General features: G+C 45.6%; 1 protein-coding gene across 1 annotated transcript in view; it reads left to right on the top strand.

Annotated features, from left to right (window-relative positions):
- Window positions 1–17,372, top strand: part of LOC122942040 (trafficking kinesin-binding protein 1-like) — a 69,813-nt gene extending 52,441 nt beyond the window's left edge. Inside the window, exons 9-17 of the mRNA XM_044299534.1 lie at window positions 546–676; window positions 1,100–1,174; window positions 1,498–1,635; window positions 1,725–1,789; window positions 5,975–6,205; window positions 6,292–6,590; window positions 6,671–6,889; window positions 8,155–8,257; window positions 15,926–17,372. Coding sequence (XP_044155469.1) covers window positions 546–676; window positions 1,100–1,174; window positions 1,498–1,635; window positions 1,725–1,789; window positions 5,975–6,205; window positions 6,292–6,590; window positions 6,671–6,889; window positions 8,155–8,257; window positions 15,926–16,400 — 1,736 coding nt within the window. The 3' untranslated portion in view covers window positions 16,401–17,372. The remainder of the gene's footprint in view (window positions 1–545; window positions 677–1,099; window positions 1,175–1,497; window positions 1,636–1,724; window positions 1,790–5,974; window positions 6,206–6,291; window positions 6,591–6,670; window positions 6,890–8,154; window positions 8,258–15,925) is intronic.
- The last annotated feature ends 9,675 nt before the right edge of the window (window positions 17,373–27,047 follow it).

The raw sequence follows: 27,047 nt of genomic DNA, 5'->3' as shown, positions 1-27,047 counted from the left end.
TGAAATTATCCAATAGGAAGTGTTTCAGGGATCAGCAACCTTCGGCACTCCAGCTGTGGTGAAACTACGACTTCCAGCATGCACACTTGCTTAGCTATTTTCAGAACTCCCATAAAAGTGAATGGGGCATGCTGGGAGTCGTAGTTTCAACACATCTGGAGTGCCGAAGGTTGCTGACTGCTGTAGTATTTTATGCTCTCTCATTAAATTTTAGTCACACTATTTGCTAAGAAGTCACCCTGATACATTTAGGTCTTACCATGACTGATTGGTGACTTTAGCAAATATTCACCTTCTCATGGTGTTCTGGTGGGTTCCACCACTCTAAGTATGGCATAGATGGTGGCACTTCCTCACCTGTGTCTCTTGTTCTTCCAGCCTTAGCTATCTGGGAGAGTAAGCCAGTGACCAGGATCATTTTTTGATTTTGCGGTGGGATGACCCTGACTGTTCTATATGTGAACATCTCTACAGTTCCAATGTAATGTGATGCATCTGGAGTTTTTCGGCTACAGTATAAAACCCACTGTGCTCTGTGTTTCTAGCTGAGGCCAGCAGACAGGTGGCAATGCTGGCAGAAGAGTTAGCGCGAAGGGGAGAAGATGCAGTCCGACAGCAGGAGGAGATCAGCCAGCTCCTGGCACAGATAGTAAATCTACAGCAGAAATGCCGCAGTGTGAGTGTTGTCTATTAGGTCTAGAACAGATGGACCATTGTATTCTAGAGCTAAGATATATGAGACACCTCTTAGTTTTTAAGTACCATCTCTTCCCCTGTGTTGTTGATGGTGGGAGGGTTTCTGGGAATCCCACCCATCCTAGTTCAGCAAGACAGAGGCTTCTCAGATTTGCATGTACATTGGTGCCCCCGTCCACCTGCACATTCACTTGGAGCTGTGTTTCAGGTCTATAGGAAGCCCCTTCTGTCTCTTTATTTGGTTGATAGTTGGGTGTCCCAGAAATCAAACCCCCACTAATCATGAAGTGATGGCACAGCCTAGCAAAATGCATTATTTCTAATGTTGGAATACCTCTTTATTAAAATATCTACCACATACTGTCATTGTTGTTATTCATTTATTCCCCTTCTGTATTTTTAGACCTCTACAGAGAATGAAGAACTGCAGCAACATCTGGCCGCTGTGAAGGAACGGGAGCGTCTCCTGAAAACGGAGGTAAATACATCTGAATGTATAAAAATGAGGTTGGTTGCTTAAAGGAGCACTCCAGGAAAACACTTGCTGTTTTATGCCTAGTGCAGTAACTGATAGAGCGGAGCAAGAAACAGTAATTCGAAGCATGTCCCTACGCTGTCTGACACTGTCAGCATTGATTGGCCAGTATAGGGATACACTGTATTTACAAGAGGAATGGAATTGCCCAGAACTTGAATAATTTATATTCAGTAGGAATAACTGAGAAATTCAAGCATTTGAGCGAATAGAAATATCAGGTGAGCTGTCTGATCTGTAACTTTATGATAATTCTTTTCTTCTAGCTTCAGTATCTGCAGGAGAAACACAAAGAATGCCAGGACATGTTAAATGAAGCCCAGGAAGAGTTAAAGAACCAGCGGAACCGAAGTCTGCCCAACAGCACCATCAGCAGATACAGCACCTTGAACATCTTCCCCCTGGTAAGCAGTAACTGCAATGGATATCAACACTGTTGGATGACATCATGCTTTTGGTGCCTCCAGTCTAAATAGATGTTTCATGTCAACAGGATTCCTTAGCTGCGGAGATTGAAGGAACAATGAAAAAAGGCATTGATGCTTCCTCAGAACTCAAGTATGTCCCAGACAGTCAGTAAGCAGTGTCTCTTAAAGGGAATGCGTCGCCAGAAAAATACCTATTGTTTAAAGGCTATGTACAACTTCAGAGGCTATTTTTTTTTATTTTTGAGCTGAAAATCATTTTTTTAATTTGGCCTTTATTAAAAAATATTGAGCATTCTGTCACAAAGGGTAAACTGTCTAGCTGTTTGAATAGTACTTTCACTTTGTGAAATCTCTAATTTCTAAAGAGGTTCTACACGCTTATTTAAGCCACATTCTTATCAGTAAGATAAGAACTGAGCTATCATGAGCATTTATAATGATAGAGTTGGTCAGCTAATCTGCCTGACTGAACAGAGAGAAAATTCAGATCCCTCTATTAGAGCATCTCAGCTCAGTACAGAAAAAAGGGTTCCATATTTGTAATAAAGACCAATTTACAAAGTGATTTTTAGCTCAAAATAAGTACAATGCAATAATTAAAAAAAATGCCCCCAAGAGTGTACAGCCTTTAACCTGTTGGGGACACATGACGTACCGGTACGTCATAATGTCCTGGTACTTAAGGACACATGACGTACCGGTACGTCATGTGTAGTTCCGATTACCGCCGCGCGTCAGGCAGTGATCGTAACTGGGTGCCTGCTCAAATCATTGAGCAGGCACCCTGGGACAATGCGTGGGGGTGGGTCCTGTGACCCCCCCCGTGTCAGCGATCGCAGAAAACCGCAGGTCAATTCAGACCTGCGGTTTGCTGCGTTTCCGGGTTATTCGGGTCTCTGGGGACCCGATAACCCGGAAAAGGATGGTGATCGGTGGTGTGATAATACACCACCAATCGCAATCCTGCGAGGTGATGGTGACATCACCTCTCAGGAATGGCTCTGATTGGCTGCAGGGGCGGGCGATTCAAAATATTGCAGCGCTCGTCTACTTTCTGTGTCTGGGATCCGGCTGATCAGCGAGTTAGAAATTATTTTATTTTTCAAATTTTTGGGCCTTTTTTTATTTATTTATGAATTTATTTATTTTTTCTGTTAGGTTTAGGGATAAGTAAGTGAACACCTGTGCCCCCCCACACACGCACACCAAATAAAGATTTCCACGCACACACACACACTCCCCTATGGCCCACCTGATGTTCTCGGCCGAGGAGGCATACGCCCAGCTTGCCTCCAAGTCCGAGAGCCCCAGTGAGGACGAGGATGACCCCACTTTCCATTTGTCATCCGCGTCCTCCTCATCATCTAGCGATGATGATTAGCCCCCAAGGCAGCGGAGACCGCCATGCTAGGGACCCTGTGGCCCACACTAGTACGAGCAGCTCTGGGGCTTGTACTAGTTTTCCGGCCCACCAGTTATGTCCACCGGAGCTCCCTACCGGTGAACTTGCATGGTGTATCCCAGAGCATTTTGACGCTGCGATTCCTGATTTTGTTGGCCAACCAGGAATCCAGATTCCCACAGTGGGCTTCACTGAATATGAATATTTTAGTCTTTTTTACAGTGACCACTTTGTGAACCTGATGGTGGAGCAAACGAACCTGTACGCCCAACAGTTCATTGCTAAATCCCCGGGCTCCTTTTTGGCTAGGGCCGGTGGCTGGACTCCGGTTAGTGCAGCCGAGATGAGGACGTTTTGGGGCCTCGTGCTGCACATGGGCCTAGTCAAAAAACCTAGTGTCAGGCATTACTGGAGTGGGGACGTCCTCTACCAGACCCCACTTTACAGTACGGCCATGACACGCTCCCAGTTTGAGGCCATCCAGAAATGCCTGCCTATGACCGCCTGTACAAAATCAGGCTGGTCATCGATCACTTTGGGGCCAAATTTTTGGAGGCATCTACCTGGAAGGGAGGTCGCGGTTGATGAGTCTCTCATTGCTTTCAAGAGGAGACTCATTTTCCGCCAGTATGTTCCCTCTAAGCGGGCGAGGTATGGCGTGAAGCTGTACAATTTTGTGAGAGTACTTCAGGGTACACTTACAAGTTTCGGGTGTACGAGGGGCGAGCTTCCCGTATTCAACCCCCTGAATGTCCTCCCACTCTGGGTGTTAGCGGGAAACTTGTGTGGGACCTTATGCACCCACTGCTAGATAAGGGTTACCACCTGTACGTGGATAACTTTTATACTAGTATCCCCTTGTTCCAGTCCCTCGCCGCCAGATACACGTCCGCTTGTGGGACAGTGTGGAAAAATCAACACAGCCTCCCTACCCACCCCCTCCAGGTACTTATTCCCAGGGGTGAGACCCGTGCCCTTACCAGTGGAAACCTGTTGCTGGTCAGATATAAGGACAAGAGGGATGTCCTTGTACTGTCCACAATTCACGGTAACTGCATCACCCCTTTCATCTCCATTTGCCAATAACTCTTGTGGAACACCAAGGGTTAACGACGTTTGTAAAATCAGTTTTGAACACCTTGAGGGGTGTAGTTTCTTAGATGGGGTCACTGTTATGGAGTTTATACTCTAGGGGTGCATCGGGCTTCAAATGGGACATGGTGTAAATAAACCAGTCCAGCAAAATCTGCCTTTCAAAAACCACACGGCGCACCTTTCCCTCGACGCCCTACCATGTGCCCGTACAGTAGTTTACATGCACCCCTAGAGTATAAACTCCATAACAGTGACCCCATCTAAGAAACTACACCCCTCAAGGTGTTCAAAACTGATTTTACAAACGTCGTTAACCCTTGGTGTTCCACAAGAGTTATTGGCAAATGGAGATGAAAGGGGTGATGCAGTTACCGTGAATTGTGGACAGTACAAGGACATCCGCTTGTGTTTCTGCAAACTACAGAATTGAGGAAATAAATATAGGGTGTTGATGTTCTCGGCCGAGAACTGTTGGCTGTTAACCCTTGCTTTGTTACTGGAAAAATTGATTAAAATGGAAAATTAGCCCAAAAATTAAAATTCATAAATTTAATCTCCATTTGCCAATAACTCTTGTGGAACACCTAAAGGGTTAACGACTTTTGACCTGAACTGGTCCTTAAAAAGTGGGTTTTTGAAAATTTCAGAAAAATTTCAAGATTTGTTTCTAAACTTCTAAGCCTTGTAACGACGCCCCCCCCCCCCCCAAAAAAAAAAAATGTCATTCCAAACATGAAGAAGACATATGGGGAATGTAAAATAATAACTATTTTTGGAGGTATTACTATCTATTATAAAAGTTGAGAAATGGTAATTTGAAAATTTTTCCCAATTTTTGGTAAATTTTGTATTTTTTTTTTATAAAAATGAATTATTTTTTTTACTCCATTTTACTAGTGTCACGAAGTACAATATGTGACGAAAACTATCTCAGAATGGCCTGGATAAGTCAAAGCGTTTTAAAGTTATCACCATGTCTCTTTCTATATGTAATTAAATATAAAAAATTATGCAGTTTTACACTAACCAGTAGACCTAATAATATGTTGAGTCTTCCTGTTCTCTACAGGGAACTTTTCAATAGCAATCATCTCATTATCATCACAGACAGAATCACAATTACAAAAATCACCTCAGTATAGATAAAATAGGATCCACTATTCGCAATAGGTGAGCTTATCTTCTCCCTCCTTACCTCTGCCTAGGAAACTCTCCCATAGAAGTCTTTGAGGTCCTTTCCAGTCTACTGCTCCAAAGAACAGGAAGTCTTGACATATTTTAAGCCTAATGTCCAATGTGAAACCTGCAGGATTTTAGATATTATTATTTTTTTAAATAGATGGGGACGTGAGAAAAAAATAAAAATAAAATAAAAATGTTGACATACAGACGTATTTAGACAATAACCGATTTTCTGGGTTGGGGATACATTAAATGTATTTGCTTATTTCCAGAAACTGCACGAAATCTATCCATTGGGTGTATCTGATATTGAACAGCATCTATATGAATGTGAATGGGGCTACGTTGCAATTACACACACAACCTGTGGACAGGTGTGGCACTGTTTTTGGAAGAGCGTAGCCCTGTTTTCCTAATCCTGGAAAATCTAAATAGTCTAAATATGCTGTGATAAATCCTCTACACTTACATTGCTGCAGAACTACAAAAAATTTTTTGCAGACCTCAAATTTTATCTCCTATGTTTGCAATTACAGTAAAGGGATGCTGTCTAATGATGTCCACATCTTAGAAATTGTTGTTTTATGAAGAAAATCCAGGCAAACAGACTGATCAATGTCTTCTAATCCCACACAGGAGCTACAAGCGAGTGTTTGAGACGGTCAAAGCTGCCAACCAAGTGGTGAGGACCAAATCTCGTTGCCCGTCCCCTCAGAATATAACAGGCTCTCAAGCTCCCTCACAGAGGCCATCTGCTGCACCGAGTCGTGTTGGTACTCCACCAATGAGTTTCTGTGAGTCAGAGGGTGCCAGCATGGTGCTAGAGGAGGAGGAGACCCTACTTCCTGTAGACAGTGAAGCTTCTGTGTAAGTCTAAATTCCTTATTTCCCTAGGAAATCAAGATTTTACTTGGTTCATTGCTAACTCTTCATCTAATTGTAATAATTTACAGTCTTGGAGGGAAGAAGTTAGGAACCCCTGGTACACCTGGGGGCACAGACCTGGCAGCAGCTCTTCAGAGACTCAGTGCTCAGCAGGATTCTCAATCTCAGGACAGCTTTTTCGAACAGAGGGAACAGAAGATGCAACAACATGATGAGACAAATAGTGGGTTCCTTACCCCAAATGAGAGTGTCCTATCCACTGGCACCAATTACTCTGGCATCTCTGAGGCCACTGGCAGCTCAAGTTTCTCTTTGGGTTCGAGGTCCTACCTACCAGAGAAGTTGCAGATAGTGAAGCCTTTAGAAGGTGAGGAGGCTCTTGAGATAATGAGTATGTCTACCAAAAATGTGCTATACAAGCCCATATAATATATGGTTTATGTCTAGGATCAGCAACCCTCCTGCATTGGCAGCAGTTAGCAAAGCCCAACTTAGGTGGCATTCTGGATCCTCGGCCTGGTGTGTTAACCAAAGACTTCCAGGAATTGGACATTGACGTTGAAGATGTCTACAACCTCAACGACTTTGAGGAGGACGACATGGAGCCTATATCTTTTGAAGCCATTGCTACATCCACTCCAACCAAAAACAAACCACTTAAAAGCAGTGAGTATTTGTGGAGTCTATGGGACATATGGAAGAAGTGACTACCCATAGACTGCAGTGGAGAGTGCCATGTACATGTAAGGGCCCTTTCACACTTGCGTTGTCCAGATCCGTACATATGTACTATGTTACTATGTAATCCTGATCAGGATTATCCTAATGCATTCTGAATGGAGAGAAATCCGTTCAGGATGCATCAGGATGTCTTCAGTTCCGGAACGGAACGTTTTTTGGCCGGAGAAAATACTGCAGCATGCTGCGCTTTTTGCTCCGGCCAAAAATCCTGAAGACTTGCCGCAAGGCCGGATCCGGAATTAATGCCCGTTGAAAGGCATTGATCCGGATTCGGCCTTAAGCTAAACGTCGTTTCGGCGCATTGCCGGACCCGACGTTTAGCTTTTTCTGAATGGTTACCATGGCTGCAAGGACGCTAAAGTCCTGGCAGCCATGGTAAAGTGTAGCGGGGGAGCAGCATACTTACCGTCCGTGCGGCTCCCCGGGCGCTCCAGAGTGACGTCAGGACGCCCCAAGCGCATGGATCACGTGATCACATGGAACACTGCATCCATGCGCACGGGGCGCTCTGACGTCATTTTGGAGCGCCCCGGGAGCCACACGGACTATAAGTATACTGCTCCCCGCTCCTACTATGGCAACCAGGACTTTAATAGCGTTCTGGGTGCCATAGTAACACTGAACGCATTTTGAAGACGGCTCCGTCTTCAAATGCTTTCAGTACACTTGTGTTTTTCCGGATCCGGCGTGTAATTCCGGCAAGTGGAGTACACGCCGGATCCGGACAACGCAAGTGTGAAAGGGCCCTTAGGCAGATTCTCTGAACTTCTGGTTTCCTCTCCTGCCAGGCCGGGCTCCATTCTTATCAGTGATGGTGGTACCAGCAGTCAGACACCCATCGATCAGATATTTATGCCACTTTATGTGTGACCTCGTATGTCTACACCAGTGGTATATATAGCCGATCTGTGTCTGGAGGATGACCCAGACCCCGGGGAAGGTGCCATATTGGACACAGTTGTCTTTCCCAGGGTTATGACTCTTCGTGCAGTGCTTTTGTATGCTGACCTCTATGTCAGATCATAGAATGCCTAAAATAAGCCAACTACAGTGTATAATTCATTAAAATTCATATTCAAGGTCAGCTTCCGCCATCTTCACCCTTCAAGTGTCTCCGTAGAAGTAGTTGCTTTGTGATTCCTATCATGTGTGTCACTGTCCATAATACATAGATCACTTGTGTGTTTCAGTGTTCCGTTCTGTTAACAACCTTCCCCAGACTCCATCTACGTACACTATTACCACATGTCGTATGTCACACCCTCTGCAGGACATTACACAGGTCACCTCCAGGTGGGTTTTTCATGGTTACACGTGTCTGTTTGCTCATCTTGTCTCACATCACTTCACATTCATATCTCTTCTCCCCATAGATGTCTGCTGACTATGCTGCTTTTATATGGACCTTAGTATGGCGATGTATGAACTATGAGATTAGAAAATGTGGCATTCTTGTTCATGGGCTGTGCCTGGTATGGCAGCTCTTCCATATTCACTTAAAGGAGTATTCCAATTATGTAATTTATCCTCTATCCACAGGGTAGGGATAACTGTTAGATCAGGGAGAACAGATCAATACCCCATGGAGTCCCCCACCCCCTGCAATGAACGGAACAGCTGGTAGGGCATGCACTCCACTCATTTCTATGGGAGTTTCTGAGATGGCTGAGCACTATACTTGGCTATCCCCAGAAGTCCCATAGAAATGAATGGAGTGGCTGTACGCATGCTTGACTAGCTGCTCCATTTATTTTTCAGGCGGGGGGCTCCACGTAGTATTGGGTCCCTGTTCTTGTGGTGGGGGTCTCAGCAGTAGGAGGCCAACCAATATAGTGGGTTTCCCCTATCCTGTGGATAGGAAATTACTTTACATAACCAAAATATCCCTTATCCCCCATATTTTTTTTCTTTTCTGTAGAAGGCCTTAATAAAAAGTCTCTCATTTTTAAAATGGAGTTGTCCAGGAGTTTAATACTGATGGACTATGCTCAGGCTAGGCCATCACAATCAGATTAGCAGAGGTCTGACTCGCCACACGCCCACTGATCAGCTGCTACCTTGTAGCTTGGGTGCCAGAACTTCACAGCTCCATCTATTGTGTAATGGGTGGAGCTGGCAACTGCATTGCTACTCCCATTGAAGTGCATAGGAGCAGCTCTGCAGTTACCACCTCCATCCACTACAAATTAGATGGTGCTTTGTAGTTCTGGATCTACAAGGTAATTGCTGAATAATGGGTGGGGGCTATTGGACCCCCACCGATCTGATACTGATGGCCTATCCTGAGTACAGGCCATCAATAGCAAAATCCTGGAGCTGTCCAAGAAGCAGCCACTTTCTTTTACGGGCAAAAATCTTGCAAAAAAACTTACCAATAGACCTCTTTCACTGGTCTTGGTCAGGTCTTTCTGGCAATGTGTTCATAGTCAAATAGTCTCATGTCACCATGTCATTTAAATCACATTTATTTATTTTTTTAACCTATTCTTTGCAGGCTTGTGCCAGCTTGAGAAAATGTAGTAGGCCCAAATGGCTGTCACACTATAGGTCCAGCTGATAAATGGCTGAATGATATAAGCACCGTCTGAGCGCTTTTTCATATAAATCCCAGTGTTGCCTGCTGCATGTTTAACTTGTTCCTTTACAGCTGCTGGTGTGTGGGTGCCACATTGCATCTGCTAAAATTCCTCCTGTGCCACTTACTGTTCCCTCCCTGTCCCTCATTCATTTGTCCATTTTCCATCTTCATGGTTCTAGGCACTTCAAGTCCTGGTGGAAGCACCTTTTCCATTGCTTGACTTTCTGAACGACGTCTGAGGGCAGGGTCAGACATCACAGCAAGGCATCAGGTAGCTCAGTGGGCAGTGACCTTCAAGTCTCTTATGGGGGACTCCGTGACCAGACAGGACTTGTGCAGTGTTTGGTCCTTGTCTACAATGTTATGAAGGCCCAGTATTTACGTTATCAAAAAGTTCTGAAATGGCACCATCTAGTGGACATTTTACTTATGACAGCAAGTAGTTTTAATTCAGTTCACCACCTATTTCTCATGAATTATTTGTGATAGCTATTGGATAAGCCTGCATGGTATATATACAGTGCCGATAAAAGTATTCATGCACCTTGACCTTTTCCACATTTTTTTCATGTTACACCCACAAACTTAAATGTATTTTATTGGGATTTTATGTGACAGACCAACACAAAGTACTACTTGTGTATGAAGTGACAATAAAAGGATACATGTTTTTTTTTTAATTTTAAGAAATAAAAATCTAGAAAGTGTGGCATGCATTTGTATTCAGCCCCACTGAGTCCCCTATTTAGATTTTTCAAAAAGCAAAAGAAGAGAAAATTGCATCATGAATGGACAATAGTCAATCTAGTGACACTGAATATGCTTATTAAGTATTTATCAAAACCCATGACCTGGGCATCAACACAAATATATAAAATATAAGTAATAATGCCTAATGAAGGCTAGAACATTAAAGGGCTTCTGTCACCCCACTAAACTCTTCTTCTTTTTTTGGGGGTACTTATAATCCCTATACTGCGATATATCTATACATTATGTTATTAATCATTTTCGTTCAGTAGATAATGCAAAAAACTTACTTTTATAATATGCAAATTACCGGACTACCAGCAAGTAGGGCGGCTACCCTCCTCCTGTTGATTGACAGGGCCAGCAGTGATCTCCTCCTCCGGCTGGCCCTGTCTGCATTTCAAAAATCGCGTGCCTGTCTTGATTCGGCGCAGGCGCTCTGAGAGAAGGAGGCTCGCCTCCTCAGCACTCCCTCAGTGTGCCTGCGCCGATGACGTCACTGAAAGAGAAGACGAAGAGAAGGAAGACCGGCACTCGCGATGAATTTTGAATGCTGTAATTTATTCAGTCACTTATTTAAAGCATAGTGACGCGTTTCAGCACACACACGTGCTTTCTTCAGACTATATAATACAATCCTATCAATGGGTCTTATATACATCCAAGAGACAAAGAGAGGCAAAAAAACGGAACTGACATCATAATGTGAAGCTCCGCCCACATGGGAGCCGATACAGATTATACAATGATAGATACTATAAATCATAGAAGTCAATGTAGAGAAATCGAGATTCAGGTCCGCTGAAAATAAAACATAAATACAATGTAAATATTGTGTACACATGATTGAGAACTAAACAAAGCCAGAGATGTTATATTCGCGATTGAGACCTCTTGGCTTTGTAACCAGTGGATCCAATAGGCCTCTCGCTTTAAAAGCAAATTGTTCCCATCACCGCCACGGCGGGGTAGTGATACACTTTTAATAACTTGAAATCGCAACTGCGATATTGCATGAGGTTTCTCGTGAAAATGATGTGGTAAGGGCAATAGTAAATTCTCAGTGCGGATAGTGGACTTATGTTTACTTAATCTATCTTTTATCCGCATTGAGGTTTCCCCTACGTAAAGTAAGCCGCAGGGACATTTAAGAATGTATATAACGTTTTTACTATCACATGTGAACATGCCCTTAATTGGGATTTGTTCACCAGAGTGGGGATGGGTGAAAGTAGTGCCTCTAATGACACCGCAAACACTCTGGCAGTGCCGACCCTTTTTCTACAATATATGAAAGAGAAGACGTCATCGGCGCAGGCGCACTGAGGGAGTGCTGAGGAGGCGAGCCTCCTTCTCTCAGAGCGCCTGCGCCGAATGAAGACAGGCGCAGGCCAGCCGGAGGAGGAGATCGCTGCTGGCCCTGTCAGTCAACAAGAGGAGGGGGCGTTTTTTTGCGGCTGCTACCAGCAAGTAGCCGCCCTACTTGCTGGTAGACAGGTAATTTGCATATTATAAATCAATTAGGGGATATATAGTATCCACAAGCTATGGCTCATAAACTCCCAAAGAATTACCTACATGCATTATAAATCAGCATTTGCCACAAGGTGAGCGTGATGATACACACCACATTTGTCAAAGCTGAAGCAGTAGGATGATTGGAGTTATAATCAGCACATAAAAAGAAAAATACTGTGTGCAGCAACACCACCGGTCCACTCCCCAACGCACGTTTCGCATACAGCTTTTTCAAGGGGTACTGGTTGGTCTGGTGAAGGTGATGTCTTAAATAGGTCAAGTGGATACATCTCATTGGTTCCTGGACTTTCATTCAATTATACCATCCTAGCTCACCTGAGCATTAACACATGGCGATTTTTCAAATGGCGACGTCCGGCGCACCACAATGATCACCGCATCTCCTGTGACGCCGCGCCGATCCGGAGAAGGACGGTCACGCATTTCCTGCGCGACAGTCGTCATCCAGGAGCGACCGGCGCCGCATGCGCGGAACGCCGGGCGCACCATAGTCGCCATATTAGGTCAGGGCATATGGGTCGGTCATCATTAAATGGATATACAACAAAATCGTGGCAATTTTCGAATATAACATATGTACACAGGTATTACATCCCAAAACACAGATCACATTCTTGTTGACGAAGACACAAGTAGATATTCAAACAACCTGAGCACGGTGCTCCTAGTGCCCAATCAATCATCAGAGAGCGGGGGATATATATGTGAGACCTCTCAATATTTTTTATTTGTTTAGAATTAATTTTGATATATATGTATACATGTATGTATATTTTAGTGTAGTGCAGGGATCTGATGCGCAATTGCACTATACAGGTACCACACACTACGTGGGAATAGTAGTCATATACACTGAATTACTCAATAATTCAGTGTAGAAGAACTACAGTGATAGTTATGATGCCTGCGCAGGTAGTCGACATGGAGAAAGACAATTATAGTGTAAATAAATGCTGTGAAAAGAAATGTAAGAATTAAGTACATGCAAATAAATCCACAATACCATAATATATGGTTGACAGTGTATGTACTACCATGTGATAAACCGTGCCTAAATATAATTTCTAACCAGACCTATTCAGGGACCGGAGGGAAAGTTTTATAGCACCAAAAAATATTCGTACCTCTGTACTGCACAATTTGTGCCCACAGGGATCAATTATCTGGAGTTTTATATTATTATCTACCCAGTTCTACCAGACCCCTGATAGGAAAAAAAAATATACGTGATTAATTACAATCATAATAGTGATGAGAACACAAGATATACAACAGTGAATGAATCAATATAAAAAGTTCACAAAATATGCAAAGGTGAATATACCAGTATAAGAAATATAGCACACAATTGTGCGTAAATTGGAGAAGCAACCTATATGTACTGGAATCGAAGTTCCTCTTGAAAAAACAAAAATAAAATGTAAATTTAAAAATTCATGAACCTATATCAACGTGACATTATCACGCCCTCCCCTGCATGAGCGTCAACTCCCTACATTCCATTAGTTCCACCATTACGTACACTGTCAGCATCCAAAACCCCACATAGACCTGTCATTCATACCCATTCTTAATCCCTCAAGCCTATTACAGCCTGGACCAGGTTTTCCTCCAGGATTGTCCTGTATTTAGCTCCATCCACCTTTACATCAACTCTGACCAGCTTCCCTGTCCCTGCTGAAGAAAAGCATCTCCACAGCATGATGCAGCCACCACCATGTTTCATGGTGTGAATGGTGTGTTCAGGGTGATGTGCAGCGTTAGTTTTCAGCCACACATAGGGTTTTGCATTCAGGCCCAAAAGTTTAACTTTGGTCTCATCTGACCAGAGCACCTTCTTCCACATGTTTGCTCTGTCCCCTACATGGCTTTTGAAAAACTGCAAACGGGACTTTTTATGGCTTTTTTTCATTAATGGTTTCTTCTTGCCACTCTTCCTTTAAAGGTCAGAATTGTGGCATACATGACTAATAGTTGTCCTCTAGACAGATTCCCCTCCTCAGCTGTGGTTCTCTGGTGTGTTCCTTGGTTTTCATGATGCTGTTTGATCACCAATAATAAATAAATTACATATAGGTGGACTCTATTTACTAATTAGGTGACTTCTGAAGGCAATTGGTCACACTGAATTTTATTTAGTGCTATTAAAGTATGGGGGGCTTAATACAAATGCACACCACACTTTTCAGATTTTTATTTATAAAAAAATGTTGAAAACCATGTATTATTTTTTCTTTTCACTTCACACATACTTGCTACTTTGTGCTGGTCTATCAAACAAAATCCCAATAACATACATTTAAGTTTGTGGTTAAAATAACGTGAAAAAAATTTGGAAAAGTTCAAGGAGTATGAATAATTTTTCAAGGCACTGTAGGTGCCAGTCAAATAAATAATCTTCTTACTAGCTGGGGACATTTATGGTCACGGAGTTGTCCTAAGCATGGTTACTGCAAATTGTATGACTTCTTCTCAGGGTTCATTTACTGCTCCAGACCGACCATAAGTGACTGACACGCATCTTTTTGACCCGTTTTTTTATTTTCTAATAGTGCAAGTATACATTGGGTACAGCAAGGTCTTATAGCTTCATATACTATGGAAACAAGGACCCCATAGCACCCTATAGCAAAGCTTGAAACGGGCAACACAAATGTAAATTTTTTGTATCTACATGAAAGTTTAACACTCTTTTATAATATACATTTATAAGAATAGTAGCTTTGTTTTTCAAAAACATTACTCTCAATATGTATACACTGGATATGTATTTATACAGCCATTGTTGAATGCAAAGAGACTTGTAAAAACTCTATACCAGGAGCACCCCCTTGGGAGGGCTGCAGGCAAATGCTATAACTACGTTACAGAAATAAAAGGAAGGGTTTTGTTTCTGTCCCAAATCTCATTGGCCCTATAGCAGTAGCCAGGTCTACCTATATAAACCACATTTGAAAAAAAAAGTTTAGAAGAGCATTTCCATTATTAAATAGGTCATTAAGTCCTTGTTGGTTACCTAGGTAATAAATTCTATGGCAGCCAAAACTTTTCCTACAGAGCTTGTCTCCTGGTTCCAAATGGGAAAGATGTCTAGGGGTACATGGGTAACTCCAGATTATGATTGGCTTAACCACATCTTGCCATGTCTTGAAGTAATCCTCTCCAGATACTCAGTATTTATACAGCTTTTTCCCAAATTTTAGGACATTTTAAGCTGTGCCCCAGATCTACACCAGAACACCACAAGAAGAGAAACGCCTTCCTGCTCCTTTTGTGGTCCAGTGACTTTTAGCTAGTATGGGTATGCTGTACTGGGAAAGTATCAGTCCTTCCAGCGGCCCTAAAAGCATATATATATTTTTTGGGTTGTGGGATTAAAGGGCTCTTTCACAAGTCACAGGTCTGTGGGAGATAAAGCAATACTCCATGGGAAATCAGAAGGGGGCAGAGAATGGCTTCTCTATCTGGGGTTTGTTCAACATGTCATGCCCATGTCAAGTTCCATTAATAGAACCCTGAGTTGAAGTAGCAGCAAAGACTTTCTATGTTTAACCCTTAACTGTTTCCTTGGCTTCTTGCATGTGCTAACCTTTGCTCTTGTCTTCACTAACTGCTTCATCTCCAGTTGGAGGAAGAAGAAAGCCTTGTGTTTATTGACTGGTCTTTGGTCACTTGGTTAATTCAGGACCATTTAAGTGGTGGTCTGTGTCATATTTGGGGCTTTACTTGGATTATGATGGCCTAATTAAAATGTGATGCATAATTTACATCAAGTAACACTGCCATGTTATGGTAGGACACCTGAAGACCAGTGAATTTAAGACAAGTGCTTGTGACGGTGTGATATTTACAGTTGGTTTTCACACAATGGTCCATCAATGTGGCTTATGCCACTTCATTATCAATACGCTCAGATTTTCATTCATTTCAGGGGCCAAGATCTACAGCGCTTTTATAGTATTGCATTTGGAAGTTCCGTTTCATATATCAGAGGATAGCAAGACAATGTTGGTGGCACCATGTGGAGACTTTATGAACAATGTCGTATACCTTTTTTGTCCCTCTTTACCAATTTACTGTTCTTTTTCCTTTAGTCTTCGTACAGTACTTTCCTCGTGTGGTAGCTTTGAGAGCCTGAGTTCCTTCAGCCTTGAACCTCACAAAGACATGCCCGTAGTGACCTCTCTCCCACCAAGGAATGATCAACCCATCTCTGGACGCAACACTCCCTTCGGATTAGTTACCCTCTTAAAAGAACATGGTATATCTGCCACTGCAGACCCCAGCAACAAAACCTCAACTGAAGCTGAAGTTAGGCCACCTGCACCTTTTGCATACCCACCTATCTTTCAATTGGGTTGGGGTAAGACTTTAAGAGGTCTAGGCTTTGGAAGATCTGTTGTGGACAGTGCTTCAGTGAATGAGAAACAAGATACTGGTGCTACACAGAAAAGCATCTTCAGTATAAACCTGGTGGAACAGTTACGGAGACTTGGCTTGAATCAGGTTGTAGAGAGGGGTATGGCATCTTTTCAAAAGACAACAGAAGCCAAGAACCCTTCAAGCTGATTCCATAAACCGTGACTGAACAGAATGAAAATGAATTTGCACTGACTTGACTGTTGGAGGACAATATATTCTGGCATGTGGATGCCACAATACCTTTTTTTTTTTTTTTTTTTTTTTTTTTTTTTTTTTATTAGCTTGCATGTTCTGCTAGAAGGATGTGGTGGTAGAAGCAAAGGGGTTTTAGGGACGGGCACTTTATGACTATGCAACCTACATTTGTATGTTCCTCCATATATATTACAAGAGAGACATCTTGTATCTGTCACAGGAACTAAAGAGGGACATGTAGCTGTCCCTATAGCAAGGTGATATAATGCTCTTCTGTAAGTTGTAAATCCACAATTACCTTCAGATAATAGTGCTCGATTAACCATCCTGTTTCCTTCTGTAGAACATCTCAGTGGTTCCATCCCAGTGGTATAAATTCAAGTTTTCATGTTCTTAGCGTCTAATTTTTTACCACAGAATATATATGAGGAATAAGTAAGGCTTGGCTGAGGTCTTTTTAATGTAAGCGCATTGCACATCTGAACTATTTACTTGAAAGGTTCAAGTCAGTGGTCCAAATCCATGTTTTACTGTATCCTGGTTGCACAGGACAAAGGTTCTATTTTTCATATCCATAAAGAAATGTGATTATTGTCAGTGACAAATGCTAGCAATAGCTACTTTCTTCTCTACTTCCATCTACTAGTGAGTGATGTACCAGTACTGTTCATACTACAAGACCGTGTGGCTAGATTTGGGTTTATTTGATCAACATCTGCAACGTATTCTTTAAAGTATCTCAAGACTCGAGAGAAAAGGTTGTGATACTGTAAATAAGGTCTTTGCCAGGTCTGCCCTGTACTGCTGATGACCACCATGATTGGAAATGTTGTGGTGTACATGCTGAGACATAAGTGTTGTAATAATGGAATTTTCTTCTGCACTGATTATATGTAACTTTAATAAATTGAATATATAAATGTCTCAGTAGCAGTGAGAACGTTTTTACTGAGATCACGATGTCTGTCAGGAACATAGACGAAGAAAGTCTTGCCTCTACTTAAAATCTGGTGGAATTTATATATACAATTTGACAGTTTTTCATATATTCACATAATACTGCATATACAGGCAACATAACACCATATAGTGCCAAGAATACCACTATATAGCATTGAAATAATGTGCTTTTCTGCTCCATTTTTAGGTTGTCACAGGGTTATTCAGACCCTAAAACTGACCCTTCTCCTTCAATGTGACCTGCCAAAAGAGAATTCTGATGGGCTTTTCCTCTAGTGCATAAGTGAGATTGGCAGAAGGCTAACTGCTGGGACCCACACCAATACCTAGAACACGGGGCCTTGTCCCCTGTTCTTCCTTCTGAGGGAACAATTTCATGCATAGACAAGAACACAGGCAAGCATGCTGAAATACATTGATGAAGGCATATCACTAGGATGATCAGTGTACATCTGACCTCTGGCACTACCTTCCATCATGAGAATGAAGAGGCTTAGCACTTCTAAGTCTTCTAAGTTTCCACTGAATAGCGGTGCCCTGCCACTGGATGGATTGGACACAGCGCTATACAAGTGCTCTGACTCCTTTATTCTCAGGGATGGTGGGGGTCTTAGAGATCGGACCCCGCAATGATAAACTAATGACACATTCTAGTGATATATTTTGGCTCATCTGGAACTAAGAGTTCAAAGTGGAGCATATAAGACAAATTATCCAGCTAGTGTCCATCTTCTTTGTCCAAACCTTCAATGGGATTCCTTACAAAACAGATCCATCATAATTCCTGGAAGCCATGACACCAGTCTGAACAGAGCCTTGGGGCATTCCCCAGTAGCAGGGGCGTTGCTAGGGTCTCAAAAGATCCGGGGCCCAAGCCCCAATGAATATGGCCCTGTTCTCTAAATCTATTCCCCATGCACATCACATTTTGCTGTACTTGCTATACAGCAGCACATACCTGTCACATCCAGGGCCTCCCAGGTGACGTCTCCTCTGATGTAGATCTTCTCTGTCATCATCTCCATTTGGTCCGTACAACTTCTCTCAGCCGCGCGTCTTCTGTAGAGTGTGAGACACAGACATCCTAGCTTCCTCACATTTCTATCATCATCCCCCAACCTCGAGTCCCAACAGTGTTATCCTGCTGCTCGCTGTGCTCCCAAGTACTATCCTGAAGAAAAATTAGTGCCCCCTATAGTAATAGTCCCACAATAGTAATTCTATTCTAGAATGCCCTCATTAGTACTACTGCCCCCTACAGTGCCTCCAACCGTGATATTGTTCCCGAAGAGTGCCTCCATTAGTAGAAGAGCCCTCCAGTATTAATAATGCCCTTACAGAGCTCCCAGTAGAAAAAGGGCCCCTATTGTTCCTGCAATGGTAACAAAGCTCTCTTCAGACCACTCAGTAGTAATAAGGCCCCTCATAGTGCTTTTAGTAGAAAGAAGGTGGTGTATCACACCCTGCCCTGTGAGTGATCTGAGAAGATCTTGCTGCACGTGAATCTATCTGACAGATTGCTTTGTTGTGGCTTTGGGCAGGATCCCACCCCTCACGGTTCTGCTCATTAGTTAGTAATGCTATTCATACCTGCCTCTTACTATAGCCCTTGCGGTTTATAGTTTTTCGTGGAGTTCTCTGCTGGTGTTTGGTGGATCTCCTGTTCCCAGTTCGTCTTCAGTTAAGTCCTCCTTCCTTCCCTTCTGTTGTTTGCACTGGCTAGGCCTTAGGTAGATGCTGGTTCCTTCATCTTGTGCAAGAAACTGGTTGTCTTTCCGCCTGCTCCCTAGCTGAGGGTTTGTGTCAGTTGCAGCAGGGGTTAGGTTCGAGTGCATGAACACTTCTACCATCAATATTTGTTCATGTTGGTAGCAGTCAGGAAAGGCTCAGGGATTTTCAGGAGGTGACTTTTCCCTACTCCCTAGCTGTGGGGTCTAGTCTGCTTTAATTTTGTTGTGGTTGTGTTTGTGTTTGGTTTGCTTCCCTTCCCTCACCTTCCGTGACATAAATAGCCCATACCGTCATTTTTTTTTCCTTGCTCTGTGCAAAATGGAAGCTGTTGATACTCTGGTTGGTCGCATGCAGGAGCTATCTTGGGAAGCAGCAGACCTCCGTAATTCAGTTGCACTGTGTCAAAGGTCTCTGGCGTCTGGCGCCACGGGTGGGAACCAGGTCAGCCTTGAGCCAAAGGTCGCTCTCCCGGATAGGTTTTCCGGGGGAAGTGATAACTTTGTTTGGTTCAGGGAGTCTTGTAAATTATATTTTCGTCTGCGTCCGATTTTATCTGGAGACGAAAATCAAAGTGGGGATTATCATTTCTCTGATGCTCAGTCCTGGGCTATTTCTCTGCCGATCGGTTTGCAGTCCGTCCGATCGGTGGATTAATTTTATCAGAGCCCTGGGCCTGATTTATGATGGCCCAGACCAGGTCTCATTGGCCGAATCTAAGCTGCATAGCTTGTGTCAGGGAGAACATGCGGCTGATTCATATTGTGTTGAATTTAGAACATGGGCGACTGACTTGGAGTGGAATAACCCTGCACTCCGTAGTCAGTTCTGTGGGGGCTGTCTGAGAAATTAAAAGATGCCCTTGCCTTTCATGAAAATACCGATTCTTTGGAGGCGGCCATGGCTCTAGCCGCAAGGATTGACTTCTGAGGGAGAGTTGCAAGGTTCCTTTCAGGCAGGAGGCACTGTCAATTGGGGAATCTGTCCCTCAGGGTACAGTGACACTTGAACCAGGGACCTAAGTTGACACCTGAGTTCAAACACGCTGTAAAACGCTCAACACGTGAAAACCAATGCTTCCCTATGGCCCTGGTTCACACTTGAGCGTTTTACAGCGCGTTTGAACGTGCTGTAAAACGCCCGACGCATAAACAAGTTCTTGAGCTTTTTTTGGGGCGTTTGTCGCGCATTTTGGCCATAGACTCATTGGACAACACTGCAATCACACAAACGCGCGTCAAACGCGCGTTTACTATTGCAAAAAGCGCGCGACAAATACTCGCGTCTCAGAAACGCTCAGGTGTGAACCCAGGGTAAAGGTTTGCCGGCTCCGCTGGTTCTGGGTTTACCATGGTTGACCAAACATAATCCTACCATTGATTGGCAAACTAGACAAATAAGTAATTGGAGTGATTTTTGTATGGACAACTGTCTCGGCACATCTATTTCTGGGGTATCCACTAAGGTGTTTTCTCAGTTTCTTTCAGATTTTTCGGACGTATTCTCGTGTGTTGGAAATCAGGAGTTGCCCCCCCGACCGAGAGTATGATTGTCCAATCAATCTTATTCGCGGAGCAAAATTGGCAAAATCTGTTATATAATCTTTCCCAACCTGAAAGAGTAGCTATGCGGGAGTATATTGCCCAGAGTTTGACAAAAGGACATATTATTAGACCATCTAAATCACCTATGGCAGCGGGCTTTTTTTATTTATTTTTTTACAAAAAAGACGGGTTCCGTTAGACCGTGCCTAGATTTCCGGGAACTGAATCTCATTACTGTCCGAGACCCTTATCCCCTTCCCTTGATTCCGGATCTATTTGATCAGATTGTCTGTGCCAAGGTGTTTTCCAAGTTGGATTTAAGAGGAGCTTATAATCTGATAAGAATCAGGGAAGGGGGATGAATGGAAGACGGCCTTCAATACCCGAGGGTCACTTCGAGAACCTGGTTATGCCCTTTGGTTTAACTAATGCCCCGGCAGTCTTCCAGTACTTTATCAATGACATTTTTCATCATTTGGTGGGGAGGTTGATCGTTGTTTACCTCGATGACCTACTGATTTACTCACCTGATATGGAGACTCATCAGGATCATTTAAGACAAGTATTAGGCTCTTTTCACACTGGCGAGTTTTCCACGCGGGTGCTATGCGTGAGGCGAACTCATTGCGCCCGCACGGAATCTGGCCCAATTCATTTCAATAGGGGTGTGTATATGAGTGTTGTTTTTCACGCATCACTTCTGCGTTGCGTGAAAATCACAGCATGTTCTATATTCTGCGTTTTTCACACAGTCCTGGCCCTATAGAAGTGAATGGAGCTGCGTGAAAAATGCATTGCATCCGCAAGCAAGTGCTGTTGCGATGCATTTTTCACTGATGGTTGCTAAGAGATGTTGTTTGTAAACCTTCAGTTTTTTATCACGCGCGTGAAAAATGCATCAAAACGCATTGCACCCAAACGGAACAAACTGAACGCAATTGCAGACAAAACTGACTGAACTTGCTTAAAAAAAGGCTGCGAGTTTCACTGACTGCACCCTGAACACATCCTGAGCCAATCAGTCACGCCCGTGAGAACCCAGCCTTATTGATCCTTCGGGAGAATACATTTTATGCTAAGTTGGAAAAATGTGCGTTTGCTGTTCAGGAACTGCAGTTTCTGGGTTACTTACTTTCTGCCTCAGGTTTTCGCATGGATCCCGAAAAGGTCCGTGCAGTACTAGAATGGGACCAGCCAGAGAATCAGAAAGCTCTGATGCGGTTTTTAGGATTTACTAATTACTACAGGAAATTCATCCTGAATGATTCCACTATTGTCAAACCTTTGAACGATATGACTAGGAAGGGCGCTGACTTCTCTGTCTGGTCAGAAGAGGCATTAAAGGCTTTTTCTGCAATTAAGGAATGTTTTGGTTCTGCTCCCATTCTGTTGCAACCAGATGTGTCTCAACCCTCCATTGTGGAGGTTGATGCGCCAGAAGTGGGAATCTGAGCTGTTTTGTCATAGGGTCCCTCTCCTGGCAAATGGCGTCCGTGTGCTGCAGAAAGAAATTATGATGTTGGGAATAGAGAGTTGTTGGCCATCAAATTGGCCTTTGAGGAATGGCGTCATTGGCTAGAAGGAGTGATTCATCCGATTACGGTAATTACTGACCATAAGAATCTGGCTTACCTGCAATCAGCAAAGTGTCTGAACCTTAGGCAGGCCAGATTGTCATTGTTCTTTACCAGGTTTAATTTCACTTATCGTCCTGGGATCAAAAACATCAAAGCGGATGCTTTGTCACGTAGCTTTCCTGTGGGGGGAGATTCGCAGGTTCTCTTTTCCGATATTGGCTGATGGGGTGGTGGTATCCACCCTTTATCCCGAGCTGGAGGCGGAAGTGTTGGGTGCTCAAGGTGAAGCACTTGATTCCTGTCCTCCAGGGAAGTTGTTTGTTCCTTCATAACTGCGACACAAGGTGTTCAAGGAACATCATGATACTGTCCTTGCAGGACACCCTGGGAGTAGATCCATGGTGGATCTTATTTCCCGGAGATTCTGGAGGCCAGGTTTGAGTAAATGTATTGAGGGCTATGTAGCAGCTTGTGAGACCTGTGAACGCGCTAAGGTGGCTCACACTCTGCCATCAGGATCTCTTCTTCCTTTGTCGATTCCATCTCGTCCTTGGACCCATTTGTCCATGGACTTCATCACTAATTTACCAAGTTCTTCTGGGAAAACTATGATTTTGGTGGTGGTGGTGGACTGCTTCAGTAAGATGGCTCACTTTGTACCATTATCAGGTTTGCCCAATGCTAAAACTCTCGCTCAGGTGTTTATTGATAACATCGTAAAATTACACAGCATTCCCTCTGATGTGGTGTCTGATAGCGGGACGCAATTTGTCTACAGCAGTGGTGCCCAACCATTTTTCGTCTGAGGGCCGCACTAGACTTGGTATAAATTTCGCGGGCTGGAACCAGGTAGCTTTGCCAGAAAGAAATGCAAACGCTGTGAGGGGGCACGTGTGAGCATTACTACTGTGAAGAGGGCACATATCTGGCATGACTACTGTGAGGGGGCACATATCTGGGCATAACTACTGTGAGTAGGGCACATATCAGGGCATAACTACTGTGAGGGGGCACGAGTGAGCATTACTACTGAGGGGGCACATATCTGGGCATAACTACTGTGAGGAGGGCACATATCAGGGCATAACTACTGTGAGGAGGGCACATATCAGGGCATAACTACTGTGAGGAGGGCACATATCTGGGCAGAACTACTGTGAGGGGGCACATATCTGGGCATAACTACTGTGAGGGGGCATGTGTGAGCATTACGTCTGTGAAGAGGGCACATATCTTGGCATTATTACTGTGAGGGGGCACATATCTGGGCATAACTACTGTGAGGGGGCATGTGTGAGCATTACGTCTGTGAAGAGCGCACATATCTTGGCATTATTACTGTGAGGGGGCACATATCTGGGCATGACTACTGTGAGGGGGCATGTGATGTATACATGTGTGTAATGTATATAGTGCAGTATGTGATGATCACACACTGCACTACATACATTACACACATGTATACATCACATACTGCGCTGTCACCTTCTTCTTGCGTCGTGTGCCCGACACCACCAGGAGCTGGCCCCTCCTCCTTTCATCTCCCGCCGGCTTCTCCTACAGCAGGGCGCTCTATCGCTCCAGTGCCCGCCCAATCTTAACAATCAGGGGCGTAGCTAGAAATGACTGAGCCCCATAGCAAAAAAATATTATGGGCCCCTCCTCCCGGATCTCCCACCCCCACCATACCTATCGGACCTCCCACCCCTTCCAGAGCTCCCACCCAAACACCCCTCCAGGACCTCCCACCCTAACATTCCCACAGCCCTCCCTAGATCTCCCTTCAGTGTCATCCACAGACATCCCCCCCCCCCTCAGTGTCGTTAACAGACATCCCCCCCTTCAGTGTCGTTAACAGACATCCCCCCCCCTTCAGTGTCGTCCACAGACATCCCCCCTTCAGTGCCGTCCACAGATATCCCCCCTTCAGTGCCATCCACAGATATCCCCCCTTCAGTGCCGTCCGCAGACATCCCCCCCTTCAGTGCCGTCCGCAGACATCCCCCCCTTCAGTGCCGTCCACAGACATCCCCCCCTTCAGTGCCGTCCACAGATATCCCCCCCTTCAGTGCCGTCCGCAGATATCCCCCCTTCAGTGCCGTCCGCAGATATCCCCCCTTCAGTGCCGTCCGCAGATATCCCCCCCTTCAGTGCCGTCCGCAGATATCCCCCCCTTCAGTGCCGTCCGCAGATATCCCCCCCTTCAGTGCCGTCCGCAGATATCCCCCCCTTCAGTGCCGTCCGCAGATATCCCCCCTTCAGTGTCCCCCGCAGATATCCCCCCCTTCAGTGCCGTCCGCAGATATCCCCCCTTCAGTGCCGTCCGCAGATATCCCCCCCTTCAGTGCCGTCCACAGATATCCCCCCCTTCAGTGCCGTCCGCAGATATCCCCCCTTCAGTGCCGTCCGCAGATATCCCCCCTTCAGTGCCGTCCGCAGATATCCCCCCCCTTCAGTGCCGTCCGCAGATATCCCCCCCCTTCAGTGCCGTCCGCAGATATCCCCCCCCTTCAGTGCCGTCCGCAGATATCCCCCCCTTCAGTGCCGTCCGCAGATATCCCCCCCTTCAGTGCCGTCCGCAGATATCCCCCCCCTTCAGTGCCGTCCACAGACATCCCCCCCTTCAGTGCCGTCCACAGATATCCCCCCTTCAGTGCCGTCCGCAGATATCCCCCCTTCAGTGCCGTCCGCAGATATCCCCCCTTCAGTGCCGTCCGCAGATATCCCCCCCTTCAGTGCCGTCCGCAGATATCCCCCCCTTCAGTGCCGTCCGCAGATATCCCCCCCTTCAGTGCCGTCCGTAGATATCCCCCCCCTTCAGTGCCGTCCGCAGATATCCCCCCCTTCAGTGCCGTCCGCAGATATCCCCCCCTTCAGTGCCATCCGCAAACATCCCCCCTTCAGTGCCGTCCACAGACATCCCCCCCTTCAGTGCCGTCCACAGACATCCCCCCCTTCAGTGCCGTCCACAGACATCCCCCCCTTCAGTGCCGTCCACAGATATCCCCCCCTTCAGTGCCGTCCACAGATATCCCCCCCTTCAGTGCCGTCCACAGATATCCCCCCCCTTCAGTGCCGTCCGCAGATATCCCCCCCTTCAGTGCCGTCCGCAGATATCCCCCCTTCAGTGCCGTCCGCAGATATCCCCCCCTTCAGTGCCGTCCGCAGATATCCCCCCCTTCAGTGCCGTCCGCAGATATCCCCCCCTTCAGTGCCGTCCGCAGATATCCCCCCCTTCAGTGCCGTCCGCAGATATCCCCCCCTTCAGTGCCGTCCGCAGATATCCCCCCCTTCAGTGCCGTCCGCAGATATCCCCCCTTCAGTGCCTCCGCAGATATCCCCCCCTTCCAGTGTCCCCCGCAGATATCCCCCCCTTCAGTGTCCCCCGCAGATATCCCCCCCTTCAGTGCCGTCCGCAGATATCCCCCCTTCAGTGCCGTCCGCAGATATCCCCCCCTTCAGTGCCGTCCGCAGATATCCCCCCTTCAGTGCCGTCCGCAGATATCCCCCCCTTCAGTGCCGTCCGCAGATATCCCCCCCTTCAGTGCCGTCCGCAGATATCCCCCCCTTCAGTGTCCCCACAGATATCCCCCCCCTTCAGGTCCCCCGCAGATATCCCCCCTCCAGTGTCCCCCGCAGATATCCCCCCCTTCAGTGTCCCCCGCAGATATCCCCCCCTTCAGTGCCGTCCGCAGATATCCCCCCTTCAGTGCCGTCCGCAGATATCCCCCCCTTCAGTGCCGTCCGCAGATATCCCCCCCTTCAGTGCCGTCCGCAGATATCCCCCCTTCAGTGCCGTCCATATCCCCCCTTCAGTGCCGTCCGCAGATATCCCCCCTTCAGTGCCGTCCGCAGATATCCCCCCCCTTCAGTGCCGTCCGCAGATATCCCCCCCCTTCAGTGCCGTCCGCAGATATCCCCCCCCTTCAGTGCCGTCCGCAGATATCCCCCCCCTTCAGTGCCGTCCGCAGATATCCCCCCCCTTCAGTGCCGTCCGCAGATATCCCCCCCTTCAGTGTCCTCCGCAGATATCCCCCCCTTCAGTGTCCTCCGCAGATATCCCCCCCCCACCCAGAGCCCCTTCCTAGCTAATTTATTCACTGCACTTTCCTCTGAAATTGAAAGAAGCGCCGCCGTAATCTCGCCCAGGCGCACTGGCAGAGGCCAGGAAGACTGTGCATGCGCACTACGATGCCTCTGCCAGTGCGCCTGTGCGAGATTACGGCGGCGCTTCTCTTCAATTTCAGAGGCAAGTGCAGTGAATAAATTAGCTAGGAGGCGGGGCTGGGTGGAGAGATTCTCTTCTTCGTTGTCTTCTATCTGGTGGAAGATTCTGGTTAATTTGAAAAAGATGGGCCGATAGATATAAACGAATGTCTGACAAGAGACATATGACTGGTCCGGACCTGTGTGTGGGTGATTTGGTGTGGTTTTCCACTAAGAACATTAAGTTGAAAGTACCCTCTTGGAAGTTGGGCCCAAGATTTATTGGTCCTTACAAAATCTCGGCCATTGTTAATCCAGTGGCGTTTCGTCTGGAACTTCCGCAGGCCTGGAAGATCCATAATGTGTTTCACAGGTCCTTGTTGAAGAAGTATGTTGAATCTGCTGAACCATCTCCTTTGCCTCCTCCTCCTGTCTTGGTAGATGGTAATCTGGAGTTTCAGATCTCCAGAATACTCAACTCGCGTGTTCTTCAGGGTTCCCTTCAGTACCTGGTGCATTGGAGGGGATACGGTCCTGAGGAAAGAATGTGGGTTACGGCTACAGATGTCAATGCTAGCCTCCTT

Source organism: Bufo gargarizans, chromosome 6, assembly GCF_014858855.1.
Source record: "Bufo gargarizans isolate SCDJY-AF-19 chromosome 6, ASM1485885v1, whole genome shotgun sequence".
Lineage (NCBI taxonomy): Eukaryota > Metazoa > Chordata > Amphibia > Anura > Bufonidae > Bufo > Bufo gargarizans.
The sequence above is the reverse complement of the archived record's forward strand: the minus strand, read 5'-3'. Positions and strand labels throughout refer to the sequence as shown.